The sequence below is a fragment of the Oncorhynchus masou genome, chromosome 13 (assembly GCF_036934945.1).
Source record: "Oncorhynchus masou masou isolate Uvic2021 chromosome 13, UVic_Omas_1.1, whole genome shotgun sequence".
NCBI classification, from domain to species: domain Eukaryota; kingdom Metazoa; phylum Chordata; class Actinopteri; order Salmoniformes; family Salmonidae; genus Oncorhynchus; species Oncorhynchus masou.
Window position 1 is genome coordinate 7,304,995 of NC_088224.1, and position 24,429 is coordinate 7,329,423.

A 24,429-nucleotide genomic window follows, 5' to 3' on the forward strand; every position below is an offset into this window, starting at 1 on the left:
AGAGAGAGAGAGAGAGAGAGAGAGAGAGAGAGAGAGAGAGAGAGAGAGAGAGAGAGAGAAAGAGAGAGAGAGAGAAGAAAATATTTTAAATGTTCTAAATACTGCACATACCTAAACACACCCCAAGGCATTCAAGGCCCTATATAAAATCAATGTTTGACTTGAGCTGAACCAAGGTGCCAGGTCCATCCTGAGGAGCTGCTCTCAGAGTATTCCCTGGACATGACTGTGACATTAGAGTTGACCAGTGGCTTGGAAGTAGAGTTGACCAATGGCTTGGAGGTAGAGTTGACCAATGGCTTGGCAGTAGAGTTGACCAGTGGCTTGGAGGCAGAGTTGACCAGTGGCTTGGAGGCAGAGTTGACCAGTGGCTTGGAGGTAGAGTTGACCAATGGCTTGGAGGTAGAGTTGACCAATGGCTTGGACGTAGTTGACCAGTGGCTTGGCGGTAGAGTTGACCAATGGCTTAGAGGTAGAGTTGACCAGTGGCTTGGAGGTAGAGTTTACCAGTGGCTTGGAGGTAGAGTTGACCAGTGGCTTGGCAGTAGAGTTGACCAGTGGCTTGGAGGTAGAGTTGACCAGTGGCTTGGAGGTAGAGTTGACCAATGGCTTGGAGGTAGAGTTGACCAGTGGCTTGGCGGTAGAGTTTACCAGTGGCTTGGAGGTAGAGTTGACCATTGGCTTGGCAGTAGAGTTGACCAGTGGCTTGGAGGTAGAGTTGACCAGTGGATTGGAGGTAGAGTTGACCAGTGGCTTGGAGGTAGAGTTGACCAGTGGCTTGGCAGTAGAGTTGACCAGTGACGTATATTCATGCTTTCTCCAACAACAACAACAAAAATTCAGTGTTTTTTTTTCATTTTCCTTTAATTCGCAACAAGCTCAATGTTTCTCACCAAAGAATGCATCCGAGCGAACGAGACAGCGCACCTCTCTCTGTATGTGTAGCCCATCTATCTGATGCTGTCTGCTCAAAAAGAGTATGACACTGTTGCTGCCCGTAGCATTGAATGTGAGGGAAGCAAGCAAGCTTTTGGTCTCCCTTGATGAAAAAATAAATATTTAAATAATAGCCAATTAGCATTGAGCTCACCTGAATGTGAATGTGAATGGTCCTGGCGCACACGAAAAAAGTGTAAAGCCAGTTTAAATTTGGCTTCACTCCTACCGCATCTAGAGAAATAGTCTGAAAATGTCAGAAACATTAACTTGTTCGACCATGCTGTAGGTCATGTAACTGTTTGTTACATGCAATATGCTTTCTGGACTTCCCTGGACAGATGTTGCTCTCCGGTTTTCTGATGAAACAAAGGTGTGGTTGAATTTATTCTGCCACTTTTGTCTTCATGTTGTCTCATGGTGTCAGGACAGACGCTGGGAGACAAGAAGCAAGTACAGGGAGTGAACATTTCATGGATAATAGACAAGACACAAACAAGGCCAGCGTATGGCCATGTTTAATCTAATACAGATTCCCGAGTGGCACATGGGGTCTAAGGCACTGCATCTCAGTGCTAGAGGCATCACTACAGACCCTGGTTTGATTCCAGGCTGTATCACAACCAGCTGTGATTGGGAGTCCCATAGGACGGTGCACAATTGGCCCAGCGTCGTACGTGTTAGGGTTTGGCCGGGGTATGCTGTCATTGTAAATAAGAATTTGTTCTTAATAACTCACTGTCCTAGTTAAATAAACGTTAATAAAATATTATCAGTAATATTAATAGTAAGCTAAATGTACAAACAAAAAATATATTAAACAAATATCCTAAAGTATAATCTTTTCGAAAGTACTAATGTTACTGTCCCCACTACAACATAAATACATGTAATTTTGTCCTTGAAACATATAAATAAAGCACTTTCGAAGTCCATTCATTCCTATGGGACTGTGGGACTGTGTTTCAGAGGAGTGCCAATATGGCCGTCGGGTGGGTTTTACAGCCTCTCATTGGCCAATACATAGCATCAGCGATCCATGGTTTATATACATCATTGGCTGCATCGCGCCGAGCTCACTTCCGTGTATTCTTTATTCGACGGACGCATGCTGCCATCTCCATTTTCATAAAGTCAAGGCGCCGCGACAGGACCACTCATCCGCAGTTGTCAGTAGCCGTGCGCTATAGCAGCGAGAGCTCTACATGCGAAGAAGTGGACATTAAACTGGACTATTTATTTTTATTTATCTTTTTCTACCCACTGAAAGCTTGATTTTTAATTGCACATTTTGCATTACGAACTGATTTTAAACTAAAAAATGGAGAATCAAGAAAGCGAGTATCTCCCGGAGCTTCTCGCGGAGAAGGACAGTATGGATGTCTCGTTTACGCACGCTATGAAACTTTTATCTACAGGTAAAAACACATTTTATTGGCAAATGTCCTGCCTCGAGTAAAATGATTGATATTTTAGCCATTGCGATAAGATGTATATTTTGTTTATGTTTTAAATGGTGCGTTTTGAAAACTACGCACCTTGACTAGACGGGACTGCTAACGTGGGTCTGCAAACAGACTCTTTCTTTTCATGGTCTGTGCCTACGACCCGTCATCACACTGCATTTACAGGGTGACACGGTCTAGACACGGTTTAACAACCCGGTTGAATGATAAACGCTGTATTTCACGGTATCGAGTTTGTGGATTTCCATGCGCACATGGTAACCTATCCGAAGTCTCGCCCTATCGCATCCTCAAAGATGCATCTCTATTTCCATAGTGGTCTTTCTGCCCTCAAACCAGAGACCGTGGTGGGACGTTCTGGCGTCTTTGTGTGGCAGATAACTCCCTTATTGTGTGGTCGTTGCCCACAGCAAACAAGCACAAAATACCACGTTTTCTGCCCCCTCGGCAGGTGGTCCATGAACCTTTTGTATTTCTAATGTGGGTGATTGCACAGAGAAAAACAATTCATAGTTGCATGTCGCTTTAAAAACGTTTTTATAAATCGCATATATTACCCTTTGTGATGGTTCATTTTGAGTAGCCTACTATTGAAGCAAAAGGTGTGTGTGTGTGTGAGACGAGCACGTTTTGTTCTGGCTCATGGTTCGACTAGCAAACAACCGCACAAGGGCTGATTTATTGAAGTTTAAGAGAAAACAAACATTTAAAAAATATTTCTGGAATGTATTTTACATTTGCCAAATACATTTAAAAATGCATAAACGCATGTTAATACGCGAGGAACATCTGTCAATGTATTTGTAATTATATATATTTTTTTTACAACTGGGTCAGTTTGATACTGTGTGACGATAGCAGTGTAACAATTTAAGCAGTTTGTCTGCCTAAACACGGAAGTTATTCGGTCAGTTTCGAGATGCTACCATTTGTGGGTTTATTTCTTATTATTTTTGCGTATTTGGCGGGGTGTGTGGGGGGGGGGGGGGCTGGTTTCACAAACACATTTTAATACTAGTCCAGGACCAAATGGCTCAGTGGGGATTCTCCTAGGAAATAACGGTTACTCTGTCCGGGAAACAGGCCCTTTTCAGTTCAGTCAAATGTGTCAATTATTACAGCTGATCTCTATTTTGAAATGCTAAAATCCGGAGAAGCACAGCAATGAGTGGTTTAACATTGCTGAAACGTGGTGTTCCAGCTGGATCTGACACTTTTCCATGGGGAAATTAGTGTTTCCCTCTGTCCTTTCCACCCATGTGTGTTGCGTTATAATCCAGACCTCCTGGAATGGAAATGTAGTACCGTAACCTACCACTTGGTGGAGGCAGTTTATAAATTGTTTAGCCTTTATAACCTTATCAAGACCCTCTGGTGGCTGTCTGTACCTTTTTGAGTTCACAGAATGAAGGAATGATGGCTCATTGTTGCTTGAAATTGAAAAGTGTCCTGGTTTATTGTCTCGTATAATACTGTATACTCAAAACGTTTCAGGTGGGTTGCCACCAGGTCTATTAGTGGGTCACAACGCAAAAACAAAATCTTCTGTATATCTCACTTTGTCCCTCATAGAACATTTGTCCAGTACTGCTAATAATTACCATTGTAAAACGTCTTCTCTTTATAGTGTTAGATAATGGCCAGCTTGTTAGATAATGGCTAGATATGGCCAGCCTGTTAGATAATGGCTAGATAGTGGCCAGCCTGTTAGATAGTGGCTAGCCTGCTAGAGTGCCTTTAGGCTACTGTAGTGGGACAATGCAACATGTCGGTGTGTCACTGGCTGGTCAAAGGATAGTATATAACAATATACATGCCTAGGTGTCGTTGAGTGGTACAGTACCTGTGTGGCATGTCCATGAAGTTTAGATTAGTACAGAAGACACCGCTGCTAGCGACCCTCTGGCTGCTAGCGACCCTCTGGCTGCTCGCGACCCTCTGGCTGCTCGCGACCCTCTGGCTGCTCGCGACCCTCTGGCTGCTCGCGACCCTCTGGCTGCTCGCGACCCTCTGGCTCCTGGCTGTTAGTGTAGTTGACACGTTTGCGTGTGGCATACTGAGACGCTGTCATGACTCGATGCTCTTTCACGTGTGTGACTTCTAACGGTAACTGCATCGTTATAACAAAGTAAGATTTCGTGGTTTTGAATTCTCCCTTGTAGAAATCGAGAGAATCCAGAAAGGTGAACCCAAGAAGGAAGGGGGAGACTCGTATCTGGACCTTTTCACCGTCAAGAATATCAAACTGAAGGAACGCGTGCTCATACCCGTCAAACAGTATCCGAGGGTAAGCCTTCCACCTCTCTTGTCTCCTGACCTTCATTCAGCAGCAGGTGTCTGGGAGCTCTCAGCCATGCTTTAGGGGACTCCAAAGTCAAATGTTATTTGTCACGTGAGACGAATATAAATGTAGACATTACCCGGGAAACGTTTATTTACAAGCCCTTATCCAACAGCTCTTGTTTTTTTTTAAAGAAGAGTTAAGAAACTGCACTGTTGGGTTAAGGCCTTGTAAGGAAGTGTTTCAGGGGGAGGTAACACATGTCACAGTAAAATGTTTCTCCCCAAGGGACAATGATCAGTTGTTTTTAATAGATTTCCTCCACCTTCATTATTTACAGTGGTACTAAACCTCTGTGTTTCCATGGTGATTACATGGCTGGCGAAAGCTTTACAGTGTCACCACAGTGTGTGTGTGTGTCCACAACCCTTCGACCAGTCTGGTGGCTTGTACAAATGCTTCCGTTATAGTTGCTTCATGTTTCAAATACTTTTGTCTAGTTCCTTATACTAGTGAAGGTCTTCCGCATGTTGTATTGGAAAAGGTCATGTGACCCACTCTGAAGCACTGCTTTACACAGCATGGGGTGGCAGGGTAGCCTAGTGGTTAGAGTGTTGGACTAGTAACTGGAAGGTTGCAAGTTCAAACCCCGAGCTGACAAGGTACAAATCTAAATAAATGTACAGAACACACAGCGTCTTTTCAACACTCTAGAAGCCTTATTCACAGTGACCCATCTGCCCCCCCCAAAAAAAAAAAAAAAAAATGCAAATAAATATGGTTGAATCAACGTTTCCATGTCATTTCAACAAAAACATTCAATGTGCTGACGTTGACTCAATTTGGAAAAACTGATTTTAGATTTGAAGAAAGTCATCAAACTAAGGGAATTTAGTATTGCTTTCGGCCCAGTTTTAACTATAAAATCCAATGACGTGAAATGTTTTGTTGATTTCATGCTAGTAAACAACCAAATGTGTTAAAAAAATAAATATATATTTAAACATTTGTTAATGACGTCTGTTCCCAGTGGGATGTGGAAATCTCATTGTTTGGTTATGATTATTTTGTTAATGTCCTGTAATGTTTAAACTGGTTTCATTTGTTGGCTGACCTGGTCTTGTTTGTTCTGTCTCAAGTAACATACCAGCACCTCAGACCTCTGAAACCATATGCTTTTCCACATGCTGTTACACAAGGCATCATGTTCTGTAGTCTAAAGCTGTCTTGTTTGTCCTGTTTCCAGTTCAACTTTGTGGGGAAGATTCTTGGCCCTCAGGGCAACACAATCAAACGCCTTCAGGAAGAGACTGGGGCCAAGATCTCTGTACTTGGCAAAGGTTCCATGAGGGACAAAGCCAAGGTGAGAGAGCTGACATGTATACTTCACACCTGCTATCCACCTGTTACACACACCTGCTATCTACCTATTACACACACACACACGTTATCCACCTGTTACGCACACAGCGGAGGGGCCACAGCTGTCCGACAGAGGAGGGAGGGAGTCTGGCCACAGCTGTCCGACAGAGGAGGGAGGGACAGCTGTCCGACAGAGGAGGGAGGGAGGGAGTCTGGCCACAGCTGTCCGACAGAGGAGGGAGGGAGGAGTCTGGCCACAGCTGTCCGACAGAGGAGGGAGGGAGGGAGGGAGTCTGGCCGCAGCTGTCCGACAGAGGAGGGAGGGAGGTCTGGCCGCAGCTGTCCGACAGAGGAGGAGGGAGGGAGTCTGGCCGCAGCTGTCCGACAGAGGAGGGAGGGAGGGAGTCTGGCCGCAGCTGTCCGACAGAGGAGGGAGGGAGGGAGTCTGGCCGCAGCTGTCCGACAGAGGAGGGAGGGGGAGTCTGGCCGCAGCTGTCCGACAGAGGAGGGAGGGAGGGAGTCCCGCAGCTGTCCGACAGAGGAGGGAGGAGGGAGTCTGGCCGCAGCTGTCCGACAGAGGAGGGAGGGAGGGAGTCTGGCCGCAGCTGTCCGACAGAGGAGGGAGGGAGGGAGTCTGGCCGCAGCTGTCCGACAGAGGAGGGAGGGAGGGAGTCTGGCCGCAGCTGTCCGACAGAGGAGGGAGGGAGGGAGTCTGGCCGCAGCTGTCCGACAGAGGAGGGAGGGAGGGAGTCTGGCCGCAGCTGTCCGACAGAGGAGGGAGGGAGGGAGGCCGCAGCTGTCCGACAGAGGAGGGAGGGAGGGAGTCTGTCTGTCCGACAGAGGAGGGAGGGAGGGAGGGAGTCTGGCCGCAGCTGTCCGACAGAGGAGGGAGGGAGGGGCCGCAGCTGTCCGACAGAGGAGGGAGGGAGGGAGTCTGGCCGCAGCTGTCCGACAGAGGAGGGAGGGAGGGAGTCTGGCCGCAGCTGTCCGACAGAGGGAGGGAGGGAGGAGTCTGGCCGCAGCTGTCCGACAGAGGAGGGAGGGAGGGAGGGAGGGAGTCTGGCCGCAGCTGTCCGACAGAGGGGGGAGGGAGGGAGGGAGTCTGGCCGCAGCTGTCCGACAGAGGAGGGAGGGGGGGAGGGAGTCTGGCCGCAGCTGTCCGACAGAGGAGGGAGGGAGGGAGGGAGTCTGGCCGCAGCTGTCCGACAGAGGAGGGAGGGAGGAGGAGGAGGGAGGGAGGGAGGGAGGGAGGAGTCTGGCCGCAGCTGTCCGACAGAGGAGGAGGAGAGGAGGGAGGGAGTCTGGCCGCAGCTGTCCGACAGAGGGGAGGGAGGGAGGGAGGGACAGAGGAGGGAGGGAGGGAGTCTGGCCGCAGCTGTCCGACAGAGGAGGGAGGGAGGGAGGGGGAGTCTGGCCGCAGCTGTCCGACAGAGGAGGGAGGGAGGGAGTCTGGCCACAGCTGTCCGACAGAGGAGGGAGGGAGGGAGGGAGCTGTCCGGCAGAGGAGGGAGGGAGGGAGTCTGGCCACAGCTGTCCGACAGAGGAGGGAGGGAGGGAGTCTGGCCACAGCTGTCCGACAGAGGAGGGAGGGAGGGAGGGAGTCTGGCCACAGCTGTCCGAGGAGGGAGGGAGTCAGAGGAGGGAGGGAGGGAGTCTGGCCACAGCTGTCCGACAGAGGAGGGGAGGGAGTCTGGCCACAGCTGTCCGACAGAGTCCGACAGAGGAGGGAGGGAGGGAGTCTGGCCACAGCTGTCCGACAGAGGAGGGAGGGAGGGAGTCTGGCCACAGCTGTCCGACAGAGGAGGGAGGGAGGGAGTCTGGCCACAGCTGTCCGACAGAGGAGGGAGGGAGGAGGAGTCTGGCCGCAGCTGTCCGACAGAGGGAGGGAGGGAGGGAGTCTGGCCACAGCTGTCCGACAGAGGAGGGAGTCTGGCCACAGCTGTCCGAGGGAGGGAGGGAGGAGTCTGGCCACAGCTGTCCGACAGAGGAGGGAGGGAGGGAGTCTGGCCACAGCTGTCCGAGGGAGGGGGAGGGAGTCTGGCCACAGCTGTCCGACAGAGGAGGGAGGGAGGGAGTCTGGCCACAGCTGTCCGACAGAGGAGGGAGGGAGGGAGTCTGGCCACAGCTGTCCGACAGAGGAGGGAGGGAGGGAGTCTGGCCACAGCTGTCCGACAGAGGAGGGAGGGAGGGAGTCTGGCCACAGCTGTCCGACAGAGGAGGAGGGGGGAGTCTGGCCAGGTCCGACAGAGGAGTCTGGCCACAGCTGTCCGACAGAGGAGGGAGGGAGGGAGTCTGGCCACAGCTGTCCGACAGAGGAGGGAGGGAGTCTGGCCACAGCTGTCCGACAGAGGAGGGAGGGAGGGAGTCTGGCCACAGCTGTCCTACAGAGGAGGGAGGGAGTCTGGCCACAGCTGTCCTACAGAGGAGGGAGGGAGGGAGTCTGGCCACAGCTGTCCGACAGAGGAGGGAGGGAGGGAGTCTGGCCACAGCTGTCCGACAGAGGAGGGAGGGAGGGAGTCTGGCCACAGCTGTCCGACAGAGGAGGGAGGGAGGGAGTCTGGCCACAGCTGTCCTACAGAGGAGGGAGGGAGTCTGGCCACAGCTGTCCTACAGAGGAGGAGGGAGGGAGTCTGGCCACAGCTGTCCGACAGAGGAGGGAGGGAGGAGGGAGGGAGTCTGGCCACAGCTGTCCGACAGAGGAGGGAGGGAGGGAGTCTGGCCACAGCTGTCCGACAGAGGGAGGGAGGGAGGGAGGGAGTCTGGCCACAGCTGTCCGACAGAGGAGGGAGGGAGGGCCAGCTGTCCGACAGAGGAGGGAGGGAGTCTGGCCACAGCTGTCCGACAGAGGAGGGAGGGAGGGAGTCTGGCCACAGCTGTCCGACAGAGGGAGGGAGGGGCCACAGCTGTCCGACAGGGAGGGAGGGAGGCTGGCCACAGCTGTCCGACAGAGGAGGAGGGAGGGAGGGACAGTCTGGCCACAGCTGTCCGACAGAGGAGGGAGGGGCCAGGTCCGAGGGAGGGAGGAGGGAGTCTGGCCACAGCTGTCCGACAGAGGAGGGAGGGAGGGAGTCTGGCCACAGCTGTCCGAGTCTGGCCACAGCTGTCCGACAGAGGAGGGAGGGAGGGAGTCTGGCCACAGCTGTCCGACAGAGGAGGGAGGGAGGGAGTCTGGCCACAGCTGTCCGACAGAGGAGGGAGGGACAGCTGTCCGACAGAGGAGGGAGGGAGGGAGTCTGGCCACAGCTGTCCGACAGAGGAGGGAGGGAGGGAGTCTGGCCACAGCTGTCCGACAGAGGAGGGAGGGTCTGGCCAGGGAGGGAGGGAGAGTCTGGCCACAGCTGTCCGACAGAGGAGGGAGGGAGGGAGGGAGTCTGGCCACAGCTGTCCGACAGAGGAGGAGGGAGGGAGGGAGCTGTCCGACAGAGGAGGGAGGGAGGGAGTCTGGCCGCAGCTGTCCGACAGAGGAGGGAGGGAGGGAGGGAGGGAGGGAGTCCTGTCCGACAGAGGAGGGAGGGAGGGAGGGCCGCAGCTGTCCGACAGAGGAGGGAGGGAGGGAGGGAGTCTGGCCGCAGCTGTCCGACAGGGAGGGAGGGAGGGAGGAGGGAGGGAGTCTGGCCACAGCTGTCCGACAGAGGAGGGAGGGAGGGAGTCTGGCCACAGCTGTCCGACAGAGGGAGGGAGTCTGGCCACAGCTGTCCGACAGAGGAGGGAGGGAGTCTGGCCACAGCTGTCCTTCAGCACAGGGAGGTGAGGCTGGCCACAGCTGTCCTTTGGTGGAGGGAGGGAGGCTGTCCTTCAGCACAGGGAGGGAGGGAGGCTGGCCACAGCTGTCCTTCTGCACAGGGAGGGAGGCTGGCCACAGCTATATGAAGGGATTGTTTGTTGCACCTGCCTAGCCCTGAAAGTGAGGGTAGATGTGTCTCACCTGGTTCTTTTTTTAAAAGGTTATGAACTGTCCAAGGTCACCTGATAAAGGCCATGTTGTCTAAAATACTGTGTCATAGGTTACATAGACCCGGACCGAGGTGGCTTGTGTTCCTCAACGAGCTCTGGAACGGTCTTGTGTTTACAGGAGGAGGGTCTGAGGAAAGGTGGCGACGCCAAGTACGCACACCTGTCTATGGAGCTGCATGTCTTCATCGAGGTGTTTGCCCCCGTGCCCGAGGCTTACCTACGCATGGCGCACGCCATGGAGGAAGTCAAGAAGTTCCTGTTTCCTGTGAGTGGATTCGACTCTTAAGTCTGGTGGTTCTGTAAGCTGCTGTTTTTTGTTTGTCACCTTTCATTTCCTTGTCCGACCCTGCAGTACACTCTTACACAAATAAATAAACAAATAAAATAAATGTGCGAGTTGAAACCAAATAAGGTCGTTGAGAGCGACGCCACAGGGAACCATTTTTAGGCCCCTACGTAGAACCATAAATGGGATGTTTCTTTTTGAAGAATCATAAAATAAATTTTATATATAATAGCCCTGCTGTAGGGTTTTTAATCTTATTTGCATATTTCCCAGTGTGCCTTTGGAGTAAATTTTAGAGGTACCAGCCTCGACTCACTCCACTGGTGACATGTGTTCGTAGAATTAATTCTTTTTCAGTCCTGGTGCTTCACCAAATGAGATCCTAAGTGAATGTTCTCATTAAACTGACATTATTAAATATTTAGCCTTTTCATTCACCCGCATTCAGAATGACTGCCGGGATTAGGAAGACTAATGTATGAAACTACCTAAATCATATCATCTGGAACAAACATTTCAGAATGATTTTAGAAATAATGTGTTTTTTATTTATATTTGAGTAGCACACGATGAATTTAGCAATCAATTTCCATGCAAAAAAAAAAATAATAGATATTGAAACAAACAATTCCAAATATCTACCTGCAATCGATAATGCTGTGAAATATAATAACGCTGAGTTTTGGTTTAGTTTGACCACTGGTTATTAACATCAACACTGGAGCGTTTTTACACCACTGAGTGTTACTGTAACTGAATTCACACTAGAGAAGTTACACAAAAAAATCAACAATATTTTACACGGACCAATGTGCTATGAAAGGGGACAAATCTCCATACTTCTGAAGAACTGTAGATTCCACGTCAAGAACCTCACACTTAAAAGGTTCTTTATCTGGCAAGAATTTTCGAAGGAACCTTTTTTATCAAGAGCTGAAGTACCATTTAAGAACCTCTTTTTATTTTTTTTTAAGTGTACCATGTCCCGGTTGTGATCAGTTGAGGACACTAGCTAGTATTTTTTTTTTGTATTAAGAAATTACAGATTACTTTTCAGGACACAAATATAATTTTTTTGTGATCATGGTATTGATTGGTCTGTTTCAACAATACACCAAGCAATCACCACGTCAGTAGATGGACGAGCCGACGGTGCCTGTTTACATGGAATTACCCTTTGGCTTATTAGGCTCGCTGCCCTAGCCAATCAGCTTAGGAGGAATTCGGTGACTTTCACAGTGCCAACAGGGTGGCACCCATGTGGCTCTAAATGTCCGTAAACCTCGTGCGTTAAGACGAGGACGACGAGGCGGAGGTGCTGAGCCCAGACACTCATCTAACTGCTTCACCATACGCCGGCATGAGCTGAATTCTTGAAAATCGATTTTTCAATTTTCCACTGAGCAGTGTGGAGCTGCGCTGCCTACGTCCACTTTTCTACCCCGGGACAGGGTGCCTATAGAGTGTGCAGGTTTTTGTTCCAGCTCAGCATGAACACAAGTCCGTGTCTGCAGATGGCCATAGTGTTGTCCATCCCTGTCCTAGGGAGGGGGGTGGGGACGACGACTTGGGACCTAGTGCGAGGTTGTTGGTGAATGGAAAAATGTGGAGTCAGGCGCTGGACACATGAGTAATAATCTGAAATGTACTCAAAATATAAATAATGTTCCAACAAGGAAAAACACAATATTCCAAAGCACAAAAGAACTCATCCGCATGACAAACAATAACGCACAAAACAGAGAGGGAAGCCCCAGGGTTAAATAAGGAACATTAAATAATAGAATGGAAACCAGGTTTATATAAATAAGACAAAACAAATGGAACATGGATCGGTGGTGATTAGAAAGCCGGTGACTTCGAACGCTGCCCGAACAAGGAACGGGACCAACTTCGGCAGAAGTCGTGACGCCTAGAGAATGTGCAGGCGTTTGTTCTGACGTGCACCAATACTAAAGAAAATGTTATTGGTTCACGTCCTAAGTTTTGTATATTATTGAGCAACGGTTTTTCGTATAGAGGTTCGTATAGATCTGCACCCGAGGAGACCTCGAGCTACAGCATTCTAGGGTCCCCAGCTCAACTGGTGGCCCATTCCTGGATCATTGGGGACTGCCATGTGGCCTCGAATGCATTGGAGGGATACAACGTTTGGTAAATTTAATAAAAGTCGGATTTGACTGAATTCTGTGACCAAACTTAGCATCTGTACAGTTTTTACAGCGAATGTTTTATTCGATTTTTTAAAAATTGTTCAATGTAGCCATTGAGCATAGAGTTGTATGATTCGTTAATTGTTTTTTGTTTGACGTACATTCTAAAGTGAAATATTTGAGAACTCGTAATTCTGTTACCGTGGAATTGTTCTAATTGCTATACTAGCCACTCCCTCAGATGTCTGGTTGTTAACGGCAACAATGGCTGACTGTAAAATACTCTTGAGGTTGTGCACTGCAACATGTAACACCATCTCGCTAGCTGTGCTGCCGTACTTCCAGTTATTATGGAGCCCCGTTACGTGATGCCTCGGTATCTACACTTTCTGGGGTTATTAAGGAGCCCCGTTAGGTGATGCCTCGGTATCTACACTTTCTGGGGTTATTAAGGAGCCCCGTTAGGTGATGCCTCGGTATCTACACTTTCTGGGGTTATTAAGGAGCCCCGTTAGGTGATGCCTCGGTATCTACACTTTCTGGGGTTATTAAGGAGCCCCGTTAGGTGATGCCTCGGTATCTACACTTTCTGGGGTTATTAAGGAGCCCCGTTAGGTGATGCCTCGGTATCTACACTTTCTGGGGTTATTATGGATCCACGTTAGGTGATGCCTCGGTATCTACTCTTTCTGGGGTTATTATGGAGCCACGTTAGGTGATGCCTCGGTATCTACTCTTTCTGGGGTTTATTATGAATCCACGTTTGGTGATGCCTCGGTATCTACTCTTTCTGGGGTTATTATGGAGCCACGTTAGGTGATGCCTCGGTATCTACTCTTTCTGGGGTTTATTATGAATCCACGTTTGGTGATGCCTCGGTATCTACTCTTTCTGGGGTTATTATGAATCCACGTTTGGTCCTGCCAAGGCATCATCTATTAAGGCAATTTATTATTATATATTATATTTATTATTATAATTTCTTTTAACATGACATTCATAACAGATTTCACAACACACTTAGTATGACGCACCTTTTTAAACGAGGACCATGCAGTATTTCCATAAACTGTTGTGGTGGGTTACCTACAGTGCTATATAATCGGCAGGACTTGTTTGGAGAGAGGGGGAGGAAGAGAGAGAGAGAGGGGGAGGAAGAGAGAGAGAGGGGGAGGAAGAGAGAGAGAGAGGGGGGGGAAGAGAGAGAGAGAGGGGGGGGAAGGAAGAGAGAGAGGGGGAGGAAGAGAGAGAGAGGGGGGAGGAAGAGAGAGAGAGAGGGGGAGGGGGAGAGAAGAGAAAGAGAGGGAGGGAGGGGGGGGGAGGAAGAAAGAGAGAAAGAGAGGGGAAGGGAGAGAGAGAGAGAGAGGGAGAGAGAGAGGGGGGGAGGGAGAGAGAGGGGGAGGAAGAGAGAGAGAGAGGGGGAGGGAGAGAGAGAGGGGGAGGAGAGAGAGAGAGGGGGAGGAAGAGAGAGAGAGGGGGAGGAAGAGAGAGAGAGGGGGAGGAAGAGAGAGAGAGGGGGAGGAAGAGAGAGAGAAAGAGAGGGAGGGAGGGGGAGGAAGAGAGAGAGAAAGAGGGGAGGGAGGGGGAGGAAGAAAGAGAGAGAAGAGAGGGGGAGGGAGAGAGAGAGAGAGAGGGGGAGGAAGAGAGAGAGAGGGGGGAGGAGGAGAGAGAGAGGGGGAGGAAGAGAGAGAGAGGGGGAGGGAGAGAGAGGGGAGGAAAGAGAGAGAGAGGGGGAGGAAGAGAGAGAGAGGGGGAGGAAGAGCCATGACGTATTTGCAGAACTTAATTTCCCTGGAAAGACGAAGCCTGAATCATGGAGGTTAGACAAGTGTGTTTGGTTCGTATGGGTGAATGTAAACCAAACCAGTGGGATTTTCACCAGACGACTCTGTTTTAGAAGTTATTGTAGTGCTCTGTATTTACAGCCATTTTTTCCCTCTGAAAATAATTCTAGGTTAGTGAGCTTCATTTGTCTGGGGAATGTGTTTTGATATGGCAGTTGCTCTGCAAGGCAGTCTGTTCTTCTCCCTGACCCCCCCCCCCCCCCCCCCAAAAAAAAATCTTTCCATATTTAGTTGGCTTAGGTAGGAACGGTTTAATGTTTAGCAGCATATTAACGGTCTTGTTAAACGAAGGCGACGCCGTGGTGCTCTTGCTGATGGATTAATTATGGAATCATACAAAAGGTTGTTTTCTGCGAGTTGTCACACTAGAGATGAATGGAGCGCAGCCAAGCCTGCCTGCGCTGCATATTATAGTATCACATTTGCGTCCCAAATGACTCCCTATATAGTGCACTACTTTAGACCAGAGCCCTATGGAACCCTGTTCACTACGTAGTGCACTACTTTAGACCAGAGCCCTATGGAACGTTATTCACTATATAGTGCACTACTTTAGACCAGAGCCCTATGGAACCCTGTTCACTACGTAGTGCACTACTTTAGACCAGAGCCCTATGGAACCCTATTCCCTATATAGTGCACTACTTTTGACCTGAGCTCTATGGAGAATAGGGTGCCATTTGGGACAGAGCACTGAATATTTCCTTTTGGCTGTCGGGATCACTAGAGGAGAGTCAGGCTCTCAAAAAGCACCCTATTCCCTATTAAATAGTGCACTACTTTAACCCAGGGGCCCCGACATGGGACCAGATTTATGGAAAGCATTGATGGGGGGTCATGGTTTAGCATCCAGGCTGTATCACATCCGGCTGTGATTGAGAGTCCCATAGGCATACAAATGTCCGGGTTTGTCCATGATAGGCCGTCATTGTAAAATAAGAATTTGTTCTTAACTGACTTGCCTAGTTTACTTAAAGATATAGAAGAATGTATCCACAAAGGGAGAAAGACTGTTTGTTGCTGGTTGTGAATGGTTCTCTACTGCAGGAGTCTGTCATTATGTATCTGTCGGGTCCAACCTCTCTTTACCAGTAGGGTACGTGCACTAGGTATTTTACCTGCTTGCATAAGTAAAGACTAGGGAGACACGCACACACACACACTGTTTTAAGGGCTTTTTGAGACCGGCTCTCATTGCCTTACTCTTATATAGTCATTAGTGGAATGCTTTGTGGCTCAGTATGCTTGTCACGACTCCCCTTGTTCGTTCGGCGGTCGACGTCACTGGCCTTCTAGCCATCGCCGATCCACTTTTCATTTTCCATTTGTTTTGTCTTTGTCTTACATGCCTAGTTTCAATTCCCCAATTACCTGTTCATGATTTAACCCTCTGTTTCCCCATGTTTGTTTGAGTAATGTTTATTTGTATTGCGGTCCGTATTTGTGGTCTTGTATTTTTACGATGTGGATTGTTTTATTATTGAGTAAAATTGCTTCCTTTACTCATATCTGCTGTCCTGCACCTGACTAATCTCACCAGCTACACACAGACACATGACAATACTGAACACAGGGCCGTGGGGTGAGACAGGGATGCAGTTTGAGCCCCACCCTCTTATACATATATAGATCTCATGTAAAGTGTTGGTCCCTGGTTTCATGAGCTGAAATAAAAGATCCCAGAAATGTTCTGTACACACACAGCGCGTTCTCTCGTTTTCCTCCCTGTTAGTGAGCATCCTTTTGTCAAGATAATCCGTCCACCTGACAGGTGTGGCATCTCAACGTGTATCTAGAAGCTGATTTTTAACAACATGATCATTACACAGGTGCACCTTGTCATGCAACACAATGTCACAGACATCTCAAGTTTTGAGGGAGTTGGCATGGTGACTGTTGCCAGATCTGGTCACTGATGTACAGTTGAAGTTGGAAATTTACATACACGTAGGTTGGAGTCATTTAACTCGTTTTTCAACTAGTCCACAAATTTCTTGTTAACAAACTATAGTTTTGGCAAGTCGGTGAGGACATCTACTTTGTTCGTGACACAAGTCATTTTTCCAACAATTGTTCAGACAGATTATTTCACTTATAATTCACTGTATCACAATTCCAGTTGGTCAGAAGTTTACATACACTAAGTTGACTGTGCCTTTAAACAGCTTGGAACATTCCAGAAAATTATGTCACGGCTTTAGAAGCTTCTGATAGGCTAATTGACATCATTTGAATCAATTGGAGGTGTACCTGTGGATGTATTTCAAGGCCTACCTTCAAACTCAGTCCCTCTTTGCTTGACATCATGGGAAAATCAAAAGAAATCAGCCAAGACCTCAGAATTTTTTTTTTTTTTTGTAGACCTCCAAAAGTCTGGTTCATCCTCTGGAACAATTTCCAAATGCCTGAAGGTACCTCGTTCTTTTTTTACAAACGAGTACGCAAGGATAAACCCCAAAGGACCTTTTTTACCTTTATTTAACCAGGCAAGTCAGTTAAGAACAAATTCTTATTTTCAATGACGGCCTAGGAACAGTGGGTTAACTGCCTGTTCAGGGGCAGAACGACAGATTTTGTACCTTGTCGGCTCGGGGAGTTGAACTTGCAACCTTTCGGTTACTAGTCCAATGCTCTAACCACTAGGCTACACTCCTAGAGATGAATGTACGTTGGTGTGAAAAGTGCAAATCAATCCCAGAACAACAGCAAAGGACCATGTGAAGATGCTGGAGGAAACAGGTACAAAAGTATCTATATCCACAGTAAAACGAGTTCTACATCGACATAACCTGAAAGGCCACTCAGCAAGGAAGAAGCCACTGCTCCAAAACCGCCATAAAAAAGACTACAGTTTGCAACTGCACATGGGGACAAAGATCGTACTTTTTGGTTAAATGTCCTCTGATCCGATGAAACAAAAATAGAACTATTTGGCCATAATGACCATCGTTATGTTTGGCTGAAAAACGGGGATGCTTGCAAGCCGAAGAACACCATCCCAAACGTGAAGCATGGGGGTGGCAGCATCATGTTGTGGGGGTGCTTTGCTGCAGGAGGGACTGGTGCACTTCACAAAATAGATGGCATCATGAAGAAGAAACATTATGTGCATATATTGAAGCAACATCTCAAGACATCAGTCAGGAATTTAAAGCATTGCCGCAAATGAGTTTTCCACATGGACAATGACCCCAAGCATACTTCCAAAGTTGTGTCAAAGTGGCCTAAGGACAACAAAGTCAAGGTATTGGAGAGACCATCACAAAGCTCTGAGCTCATCCTATAGAAAATTTGTGGGCAGAACTGAAAAAGCGTGTGCGAACAAGGAGGCCTACAAACCTGACTCAGTGACATGAGCTCTGTCAGGAGGAATGGGACAAAATTCACCCAACTTATTGTGGGAAGCTTGTGGAAGGCTACCTGAAACGTTTGACCCAGGTTAAACAATGTAAAGGCAATGCTACCAAATACTAATTGAGTGTATGTATGTAAACTTCTGACCCACTGGGAATGTGATGAAAAATTAAAGCTGAAATAATTTTCTACTATTATTCTGACATTTCACATTCAAATAAAGTGATGATCCGAACTGACCTAAGACAGGGAAATTTTACCAGGATTAAATATCAGGAATTGTGAAACTGAGTTTTTAAATGTATTTGCTGACGTGTATGTAAACTTCCGTCTTCAACTGTGTTCATTTCTGTACCATAATCCAAACATCATTTTAGAGAAGTTGGCAGTACATCCAACCTGCCTCGCAAACCACGTGTATCCCCGCCAGCTCAGGACCTCCACATCCTGCTTCTTCACCTGTGCGATCGTCTGAGACCAGCATCCAAGATGAAACTGATGCGTATTTCTGTCTGTAATAGAGCCCTTTTGTGGGGAAGCACTCATTCTGATTGGCTGGGCCTTGCTCCCCACTGGGTGGGCCTATGCCCTCCCAGGCCCACCCATGGCTCTGCCCCTACCCAGTTATTTGAAATCCATAGATTAGGGTCTAATGAATTGATTTCCTTATGAACTAACTCAATAAAATTTGACCATGTTGCATTTTATATTTGTTGAGTGTAATGACCTTTTCCCTCCTTCCCGATCCTCCCATCTACCAACAGGATATGATGGATGACATCTGTCAGGAACAGTTCATGGAGATGGGTTATCTGAACGGAGGCCAGGAGCACGGGCCAGGGGCCCCACGAGGCCGAGGAGGACCACCGGGCCCCAGGAGCCGAGGAGGGCCTCCGGGACAACCAGGGGCACCCAGGTAAACAGACTCGGGAAGAAATTAATCAAGGCGGCTGATGAGAAGTTATTGTCTGGTCTGTCTACAGTATGTCTGTTCAAATAACACTTCACCCTCTGTCTCGCTCCTCTTCTCTGTCTGCATTATCTTCACCCTCTGTCTCGCTCCTCTTCTCTGTCTGCATTATCTTCACCCTCTGTCTCGCTTGCTCGCTCTGTCTCTCTTCCTCCATCTTTCCAGGGGTAGGGGTATGCCCCAACGTGGAGGTACCACCAGGGGAGGTCCAGCCAGAGGCGGAGTAGCGAGGGGGGCACCAGCAGGAAGAGGAACCCCTGCCAGAGGGGCAACAGCGCCCCGAGCCAGACTCACTGCCCCTGGTGGGCCTCCAAGAACCCTTCCTCCCCCCCACCAACACGCCCCAGCACCGGAACAATATGAGGAATATGTAAGTTCAAATAGCTTTATTATTCCGTGACATTTTAACTTGTTTTTTTTTTAGGATCTTAAACATCCTCTGAGATGTTTAATATTATCCAGCTGATTTGAGTTTTTATGTTAAAGTGATCCAGTTACATTGTCACAATGCACACATTGCAATTCGGAGAACACGGAGGGCCAAACCGGCATCGTATAACGCTTTGAAGCCTGTAATTAACAATTTAAGAGTCCAATCTGGTTATTTACTTAACCTTTTTAATTTATCCCGGTTAGTTCTCTATTTCACCAGGGAGATCAGATCTAGGTCAAGACAGCAGTAGTAGCTGGAGCCGACTAGTAATGTGTTATTGTAGAGAGCAACAGCGTTGCTCGGTCTACCTTTTCATAAGACATCTGTACAAAGGCAATTTTAATTAATTTAAGAACTACCCCTGGTTTATAATTGGATTCACCTTTTATTTTATTGGGTTTAGGGTTGGTAACTGCCCCTCCCGGGTTTAGGGTTGGTAACGGCCCCTCCTGGGTTTAGGGTTGGTAACGGCCCCTCCTGGGTTTAGGGTTGGTAACGGCCCCTCCTGGGTTTAGGGTCCCGGGTTTAACGGCCCCTCCTGGGTTAGGGTTGGTAACTGCCCCTCCCGGGTTTAGGGTTGGTAACGGCCCCTCCTGGGTTTAGGGTTGGTAACGGCCCCTCCTGGGTTTAGGGTTGGTAACGGCCCCTCCTGGGTTTAGGGTTGGTAACGGCCCCTCCTGGGTTTAGGGTTGGTAACGGCCCCTCCCGGGTTTAGGGTTGGTAACGGCCCCTCCTGGGTTTAGGGTTGGTAACGGGGCTCTCCACAGGGTTTAGGGTCTTCCTTTTTTGGATTAACTCGATCTCACACATCAACTGGTGAGGATGACCTTTTTATTTTGTTCTCTCTCTCTCTGTAACGGACCCCTCCTGTGTTTAGGGCCTTGATGGAGCTAACTGAGCCCCTCCTGGGTTTAGGGTTGGCCAAGGCGTGAGTCACCCATCCCCCATTTAGGGTTGGCAACAAACCACACACCACGCTGGCTGTCACATCCTTGGGTTCACGGTTAACACACACGGTCCCACCCACCGCGGGTTTATGGTTGGCAACCGCGCCATCCTGGGTTTAGGGTTGGTAACGCACGCACACCGTCTCCGGGTTTAGGGTCTCCGCGGTTAACGCAGGGCCATCTCCGTGGCCCCTCCTGGGTTTAGGGTTGGTAACGGCCCATCCTGGGTTTAGGGTTGGTAACTGGAGTCTCCATAATGGAGAACGTTGGGGTTCTGAAACGGAGAAACTTTCCTGGGATTAGGGTCTGGTTTTTAAGTTGGTTAGTTGAGCTAACCTTCGCTATGTTTGAAATCGGATGACATCAGTTATTAAAGCTATTTAATATTTTTTTTGTATTCGTTTGTATATCTTATCTATTAAGTGAGGGCATATTTTATTAATGAAATGTATATTGAACATGACTGCTGGCAGGCTTGGTTTGATGGCTTGGTAGGTTTTTCTGGAAGGCTTGGTTTGATGGCTTGGTAGGTTTTTCTGATAGGCTTGGTTTGATAGCTTGGTAGGTTTTTCTGATAGGCTTGGTTTGATGGCTTGGTAGGTTTTTCTGGAAGGCTTGGTTTGATGGCTTGGTAGGTTTTTCTGATAGGCTTGGTTTGATGGCTTGGTAGGTTTTTCTGATAGGCTTGGTTTGATGGCCCTCCTGGGTTTAGGGTTGGTTTGATGGCTTGGTAGGTTTTTCCTTGGTTTGATGGCTTGGTAGGTTTTTCCCGGGCTTTTTGAGGGTTGGTAACGTTTTTCTCCTGGGGTTTAGGGCTTGGTAACGTTTTTCCTGGGTTTAGGATGGCTTGGTAACGGTTTTCCTGGGCTTTTTGATGGCTTGGTAGGTTTTTCTGATAGGCTTGGTTTGATGGCTTGGTAGGTTTTTCTGATCCTTGGTTTATGGCTTGGTAACTGATAGGCTTGGTTTGATGGCTTGGTAGGTTTTTCTGATAGGCTTGGTTTGATGGCTTGGTAGGTTTTTCTGATAGGCTTAGGTTTGATGGCCCCTCCTGGGTTTTTCTGAGGGTTGGTTTGATGGCTTGGTAGGTTTTTCACAGCAGTTAATGAAAGGTCTTCCTTTTTTGGAACTGATTATGGCTTGGTAGTTTTTCTGATAGGCTTGGTTTGATGGCACATTTTTCAACTGGTGAGGATGACCTTTTTCTGATAGGCATTTTGATTTTGTTTTTCTGGAAGGCTTGGTTTGATGGCTAGGTTTTTCTGAAGGCCCATGGCTTGGTAGGTTTTTCTGGAAGGCTTGGTTTGATGGCTTGGTAGGTTTTTCTCCCCCACCCTAGGCTTGATGTTTGATGGCTTGGTAGGTTTTTCTGGAAGGCAGGTTTGATGGCTTGGTAGTTTTTCAGCCACAGGCGTGAGTCACCCATTTTTCTGATCTTGGTTGGCAACAAACCACACACATACCACGCATTGGCTGTCACATCCTTGGTTTGACGGTTTTTCACACACGGTTTGACCCACCGCACCATCTCCGATAGGCTTGGTTTGATGGCTTGGTAGGTTTTTCTGGACACCGGTTTGATCTCCGCGGTTTTCACGCACACCGCGCCATCTCCGGAAGGCTTGGTTTGATGGCACGTTTTTCTGACACCGCGGTTTGATGGCTTGGTTTTTCAAGGCTACTTAGGTTTTTCTGGAAGGCTTGGTTTGCTGGCATGCAGCAATTTCACTGAGTTACAGTTCATATAAGGAAATCAGTCAACTTACGTTCATTAGGCCCTAGTCTATGGCTGGGTTGTCCTGGGAGGGCATAAACCCACGTTTTCCCCCACAAAAGGGCTTTATTACAGACAGACCCTCGGTTTCATCAGCTGTCCGGCTGGCTGGTCTCAGACGATCCCTCAGGGGAAGAAGCCGGATGTGGAGGTCCTGGCCTGGAGAGGTTACACGTGGGTCTGCGGTTGTGAGGCCAGTTGGACGTACTGCCAAATTCTCTAAAACAACATTGAAGGCGGCTTGTAGTAGAGAAATGAACATTCAATTCTATGGCAACAGCTCTGCTGCACATTCCTGCAGTCAGCGTGCCAATTGCACGCTCCCTCAACTTGAACGATATGTTGGCATTGTGGTGTGTGACAAGTGCACATTTTAGTGGCCTTTTTTATTGTCCCAAGGACAAGGTGTACCTGTGTAATAATCATGCGGTTTAATCAGCTTGTTGATATGTCACACCTGTCAGGTGGATGGATTATCTTGGCAAAGGAGAAATGCTCTCTAAAATGGATATGAACAAATTGGTGCACAACATTTTGAGAGAATTAAGCTTTTTGTGCGACTGGAACATTTCTGGGATATTTTGTTTCAGCTCATGAACCATTGGACCATCACTTTGCATGTTGCATTTATATATTATTTTTTCATTATATATTCGTCTTTTATCAGACTCTCTTATCCATAGCGACTTACAGTAGTGAGTGAAGACATTTTCATACTTATTTTCGTACTTGGTTAGCTTGTTCTGCTTCTAATTTGAAATGTTCTTTCTCGTCTGTTCTGCTCTTAGAGAGCCAGAGTACTACGACTACGGACATGGAGAAACACAGGAAGCATACGAACCCTATGGTAAGACATCAATAGTCCACTCTCGAGCCAAACCTCTCGTCCCAGCGCTCACCCTTTATGGGATATCATTTTACTGTCTTGATTATTGTTTTCTGTAATTGGTAAATGACATGAATAATGCTGGTGGCAACATGCCTCGCAATACATCCTTGTTGAAATGCTTGGGAAACAGAATGGGTTTCAAATGGAAAATTGTGTTGGTTAGAGATTTCTACTTGTCATCCAAGCTCATTTTGTAATGACATTTTACGTTTGTCTGTTCTGTCCGTCTCTGTCGTGTGTGTTTCACCCTTCTAGCCCAGGACGACTGGAACGGGACCCAGAGAGTGGCGCCGGGGGGAAAGGCCCCCACTGCCAGAGCGACTAAGGGCCCTTACCGAGAACACCCCTATAGACAATACTAAACTCATCACCGTGCCAACGCCTAGCGACCAACGCTACCGCCGTTAACGCGTTGCACCCGACAACCAACCATCAACCTGTCGACCACGGCAGCTCTTGCTCTAAGCAACCCTCGACAAAAGTAATTGTCCGTTTTTTGTTTTTTTGGTTTGGAATTTTCTACACTGGACTTTTATGAGCTGAAAATCAGGATCATAACTGATCGAAGCTGATTTGATATTTAATTCAGACAGTAAAACGTTTTTTTGTTTTTTTTGATGGGGGTTGACGTTTTAGTTCTGTTTCTCTCTCTGACCCTCTTGTCTCCCTCTTGGCTTTTCTTTTGCACTGTTGACCTTTTTTAAGGGTTTTTTTTATTTTTAATGTTTGGATTTAAACTCACTTCTAGTGGAGTTAGATGACTTATCCACTTGTTGTCGTCTTTTAAAGGGACATTTCAAAAACGCTCTACTTCATATTCATTATCTCCAGTTCAACATCAACATATGCGAACATGGTACGTTTCTACGTTTTTGTAGTTTAAAAAAATAGAACTGTTTCCGATGACGACGTCGGTGTGCAACTAATTGGTTGATGTTATTGGAAGCAGTTATCTTCTTATTTTCACAAGTATTGATGTTGGTTCTGGAGATGATGAATATGAAGTAGAACCATTCATTATTTTGTTTAAAAAACTATTACTTTGAGAGACAGTTGCAGATTCCCATTGAGGCTACATTTCAAAGATTTTTATTTTTGTTATTTTTTTAAATATAGCCAAGTAAAAGAAATGTAAACACTGTTTTCAATTATGTAATATAGACCAAACATAAAAACGCCAAGTCAAAGGAAACAGGAAAAACAAAACAAATGTTAATGGAATTTGATTTAGTAATCCCATTTGTTTTAAATAGTTTTTAATTAAAAGTTGTCAATGTAGACTTTTTTTATATAATTAAATTTTGTCATTGTACATTTAGAGTTTTTAAATATAGGCCTGATATACCCTGTTGAGATGGACTGTCCTCACATACTACTTTTTTATTTTTTATTAAAGTTGGTTCAACTTTAAAGTTCATTTTTATTATGTCTCTACAGTCAATGTCTTTTTTTATAAGTAGAATACGGCCTTAGATCGGCCTCATGTCATGATAAATAATATCACGTGTCAGTACAGGATCTGATTGGTTGAATCTGATTCTATAAAACTGCATGTAAAAAAAATCTCCACATGAAAGGGGGATCCTGCAGCTTTTCAATCTGAGCTCATGTACATACTTTAAAGCGTCCAAATTGCACATCCACTATTCTGCCACTGGTATATGCATTAAAATGCATTATGCTCTATGTGTTTGCCTAAATAGGTAACTACTAAATCTGTCCAAAAGATGTTTTTTGCAGCAATTTGTCAATAAAGACTAGTTTGTTTTTCTATGAAACT

The 24,429-nt window shown here is 47.4% G+C and overlaps 1 protein-coding gene across 1 annotated transcript; it reads left to right on the top strand.

The window, feature by feature from the left end:
• Positions 1 to 2,033: 2,033 nt before the first annotated feature.
• On the top strand, positions 2,034 to 24,427 carry khdrbs1b (KH domain containing, RNA binding, signal transduction associated 1b). Its single transcript, XM_064982818.1, has 9 exons — positions 2,034 to 2,354; positions 4,565 to 4,689; positions 5,930 to 6,046; positions 10,118 to 10,264; positions 18,401 to 18,552; positions 18,772 to 18,976; positions 21,836 to 21,948; positions 22,549 to 22,607; positions 22,905 to 24,427. Exons 1-9 carry the CDS (start codon positions 2,258 to 2,260, stop codon positions 23,009 to 23,011), a joined length of 1,122 nt encoding a protein of 373 aa, XP_064838890.1. The 5' UTR covers positions 2,034 to 2,257; the 3' UTR covers positions 23,012 to 24,427.
• The last annotated feature ends 2 nt before the right edge of the window (positions 24,428 to 24,429 follow it).

Coding starts and splice junctions, on each gene's coding strand:
- khdrbs1b (XM_064982818.1), top strand. CDS start 2,258: ATGGAGAATCAAGAAAGCGAGTATCTCCCGGAGCTTCTCGCGGAGAAG. Junction 4,690..5,929: donor CCGTCAAACAGTATCCGAGG/GTAAGCCTTCCA, acceptor TCCTGTTTCCAG/TTCAACTTTGTGGGGAAGAT. Junction 10,265..18,400: donor TCAAGAAGTTCCTGTTTCCT/GTGAGTGGATTC, acceptor ATCTACCAACAG/GATATGATGGATGACATCTG.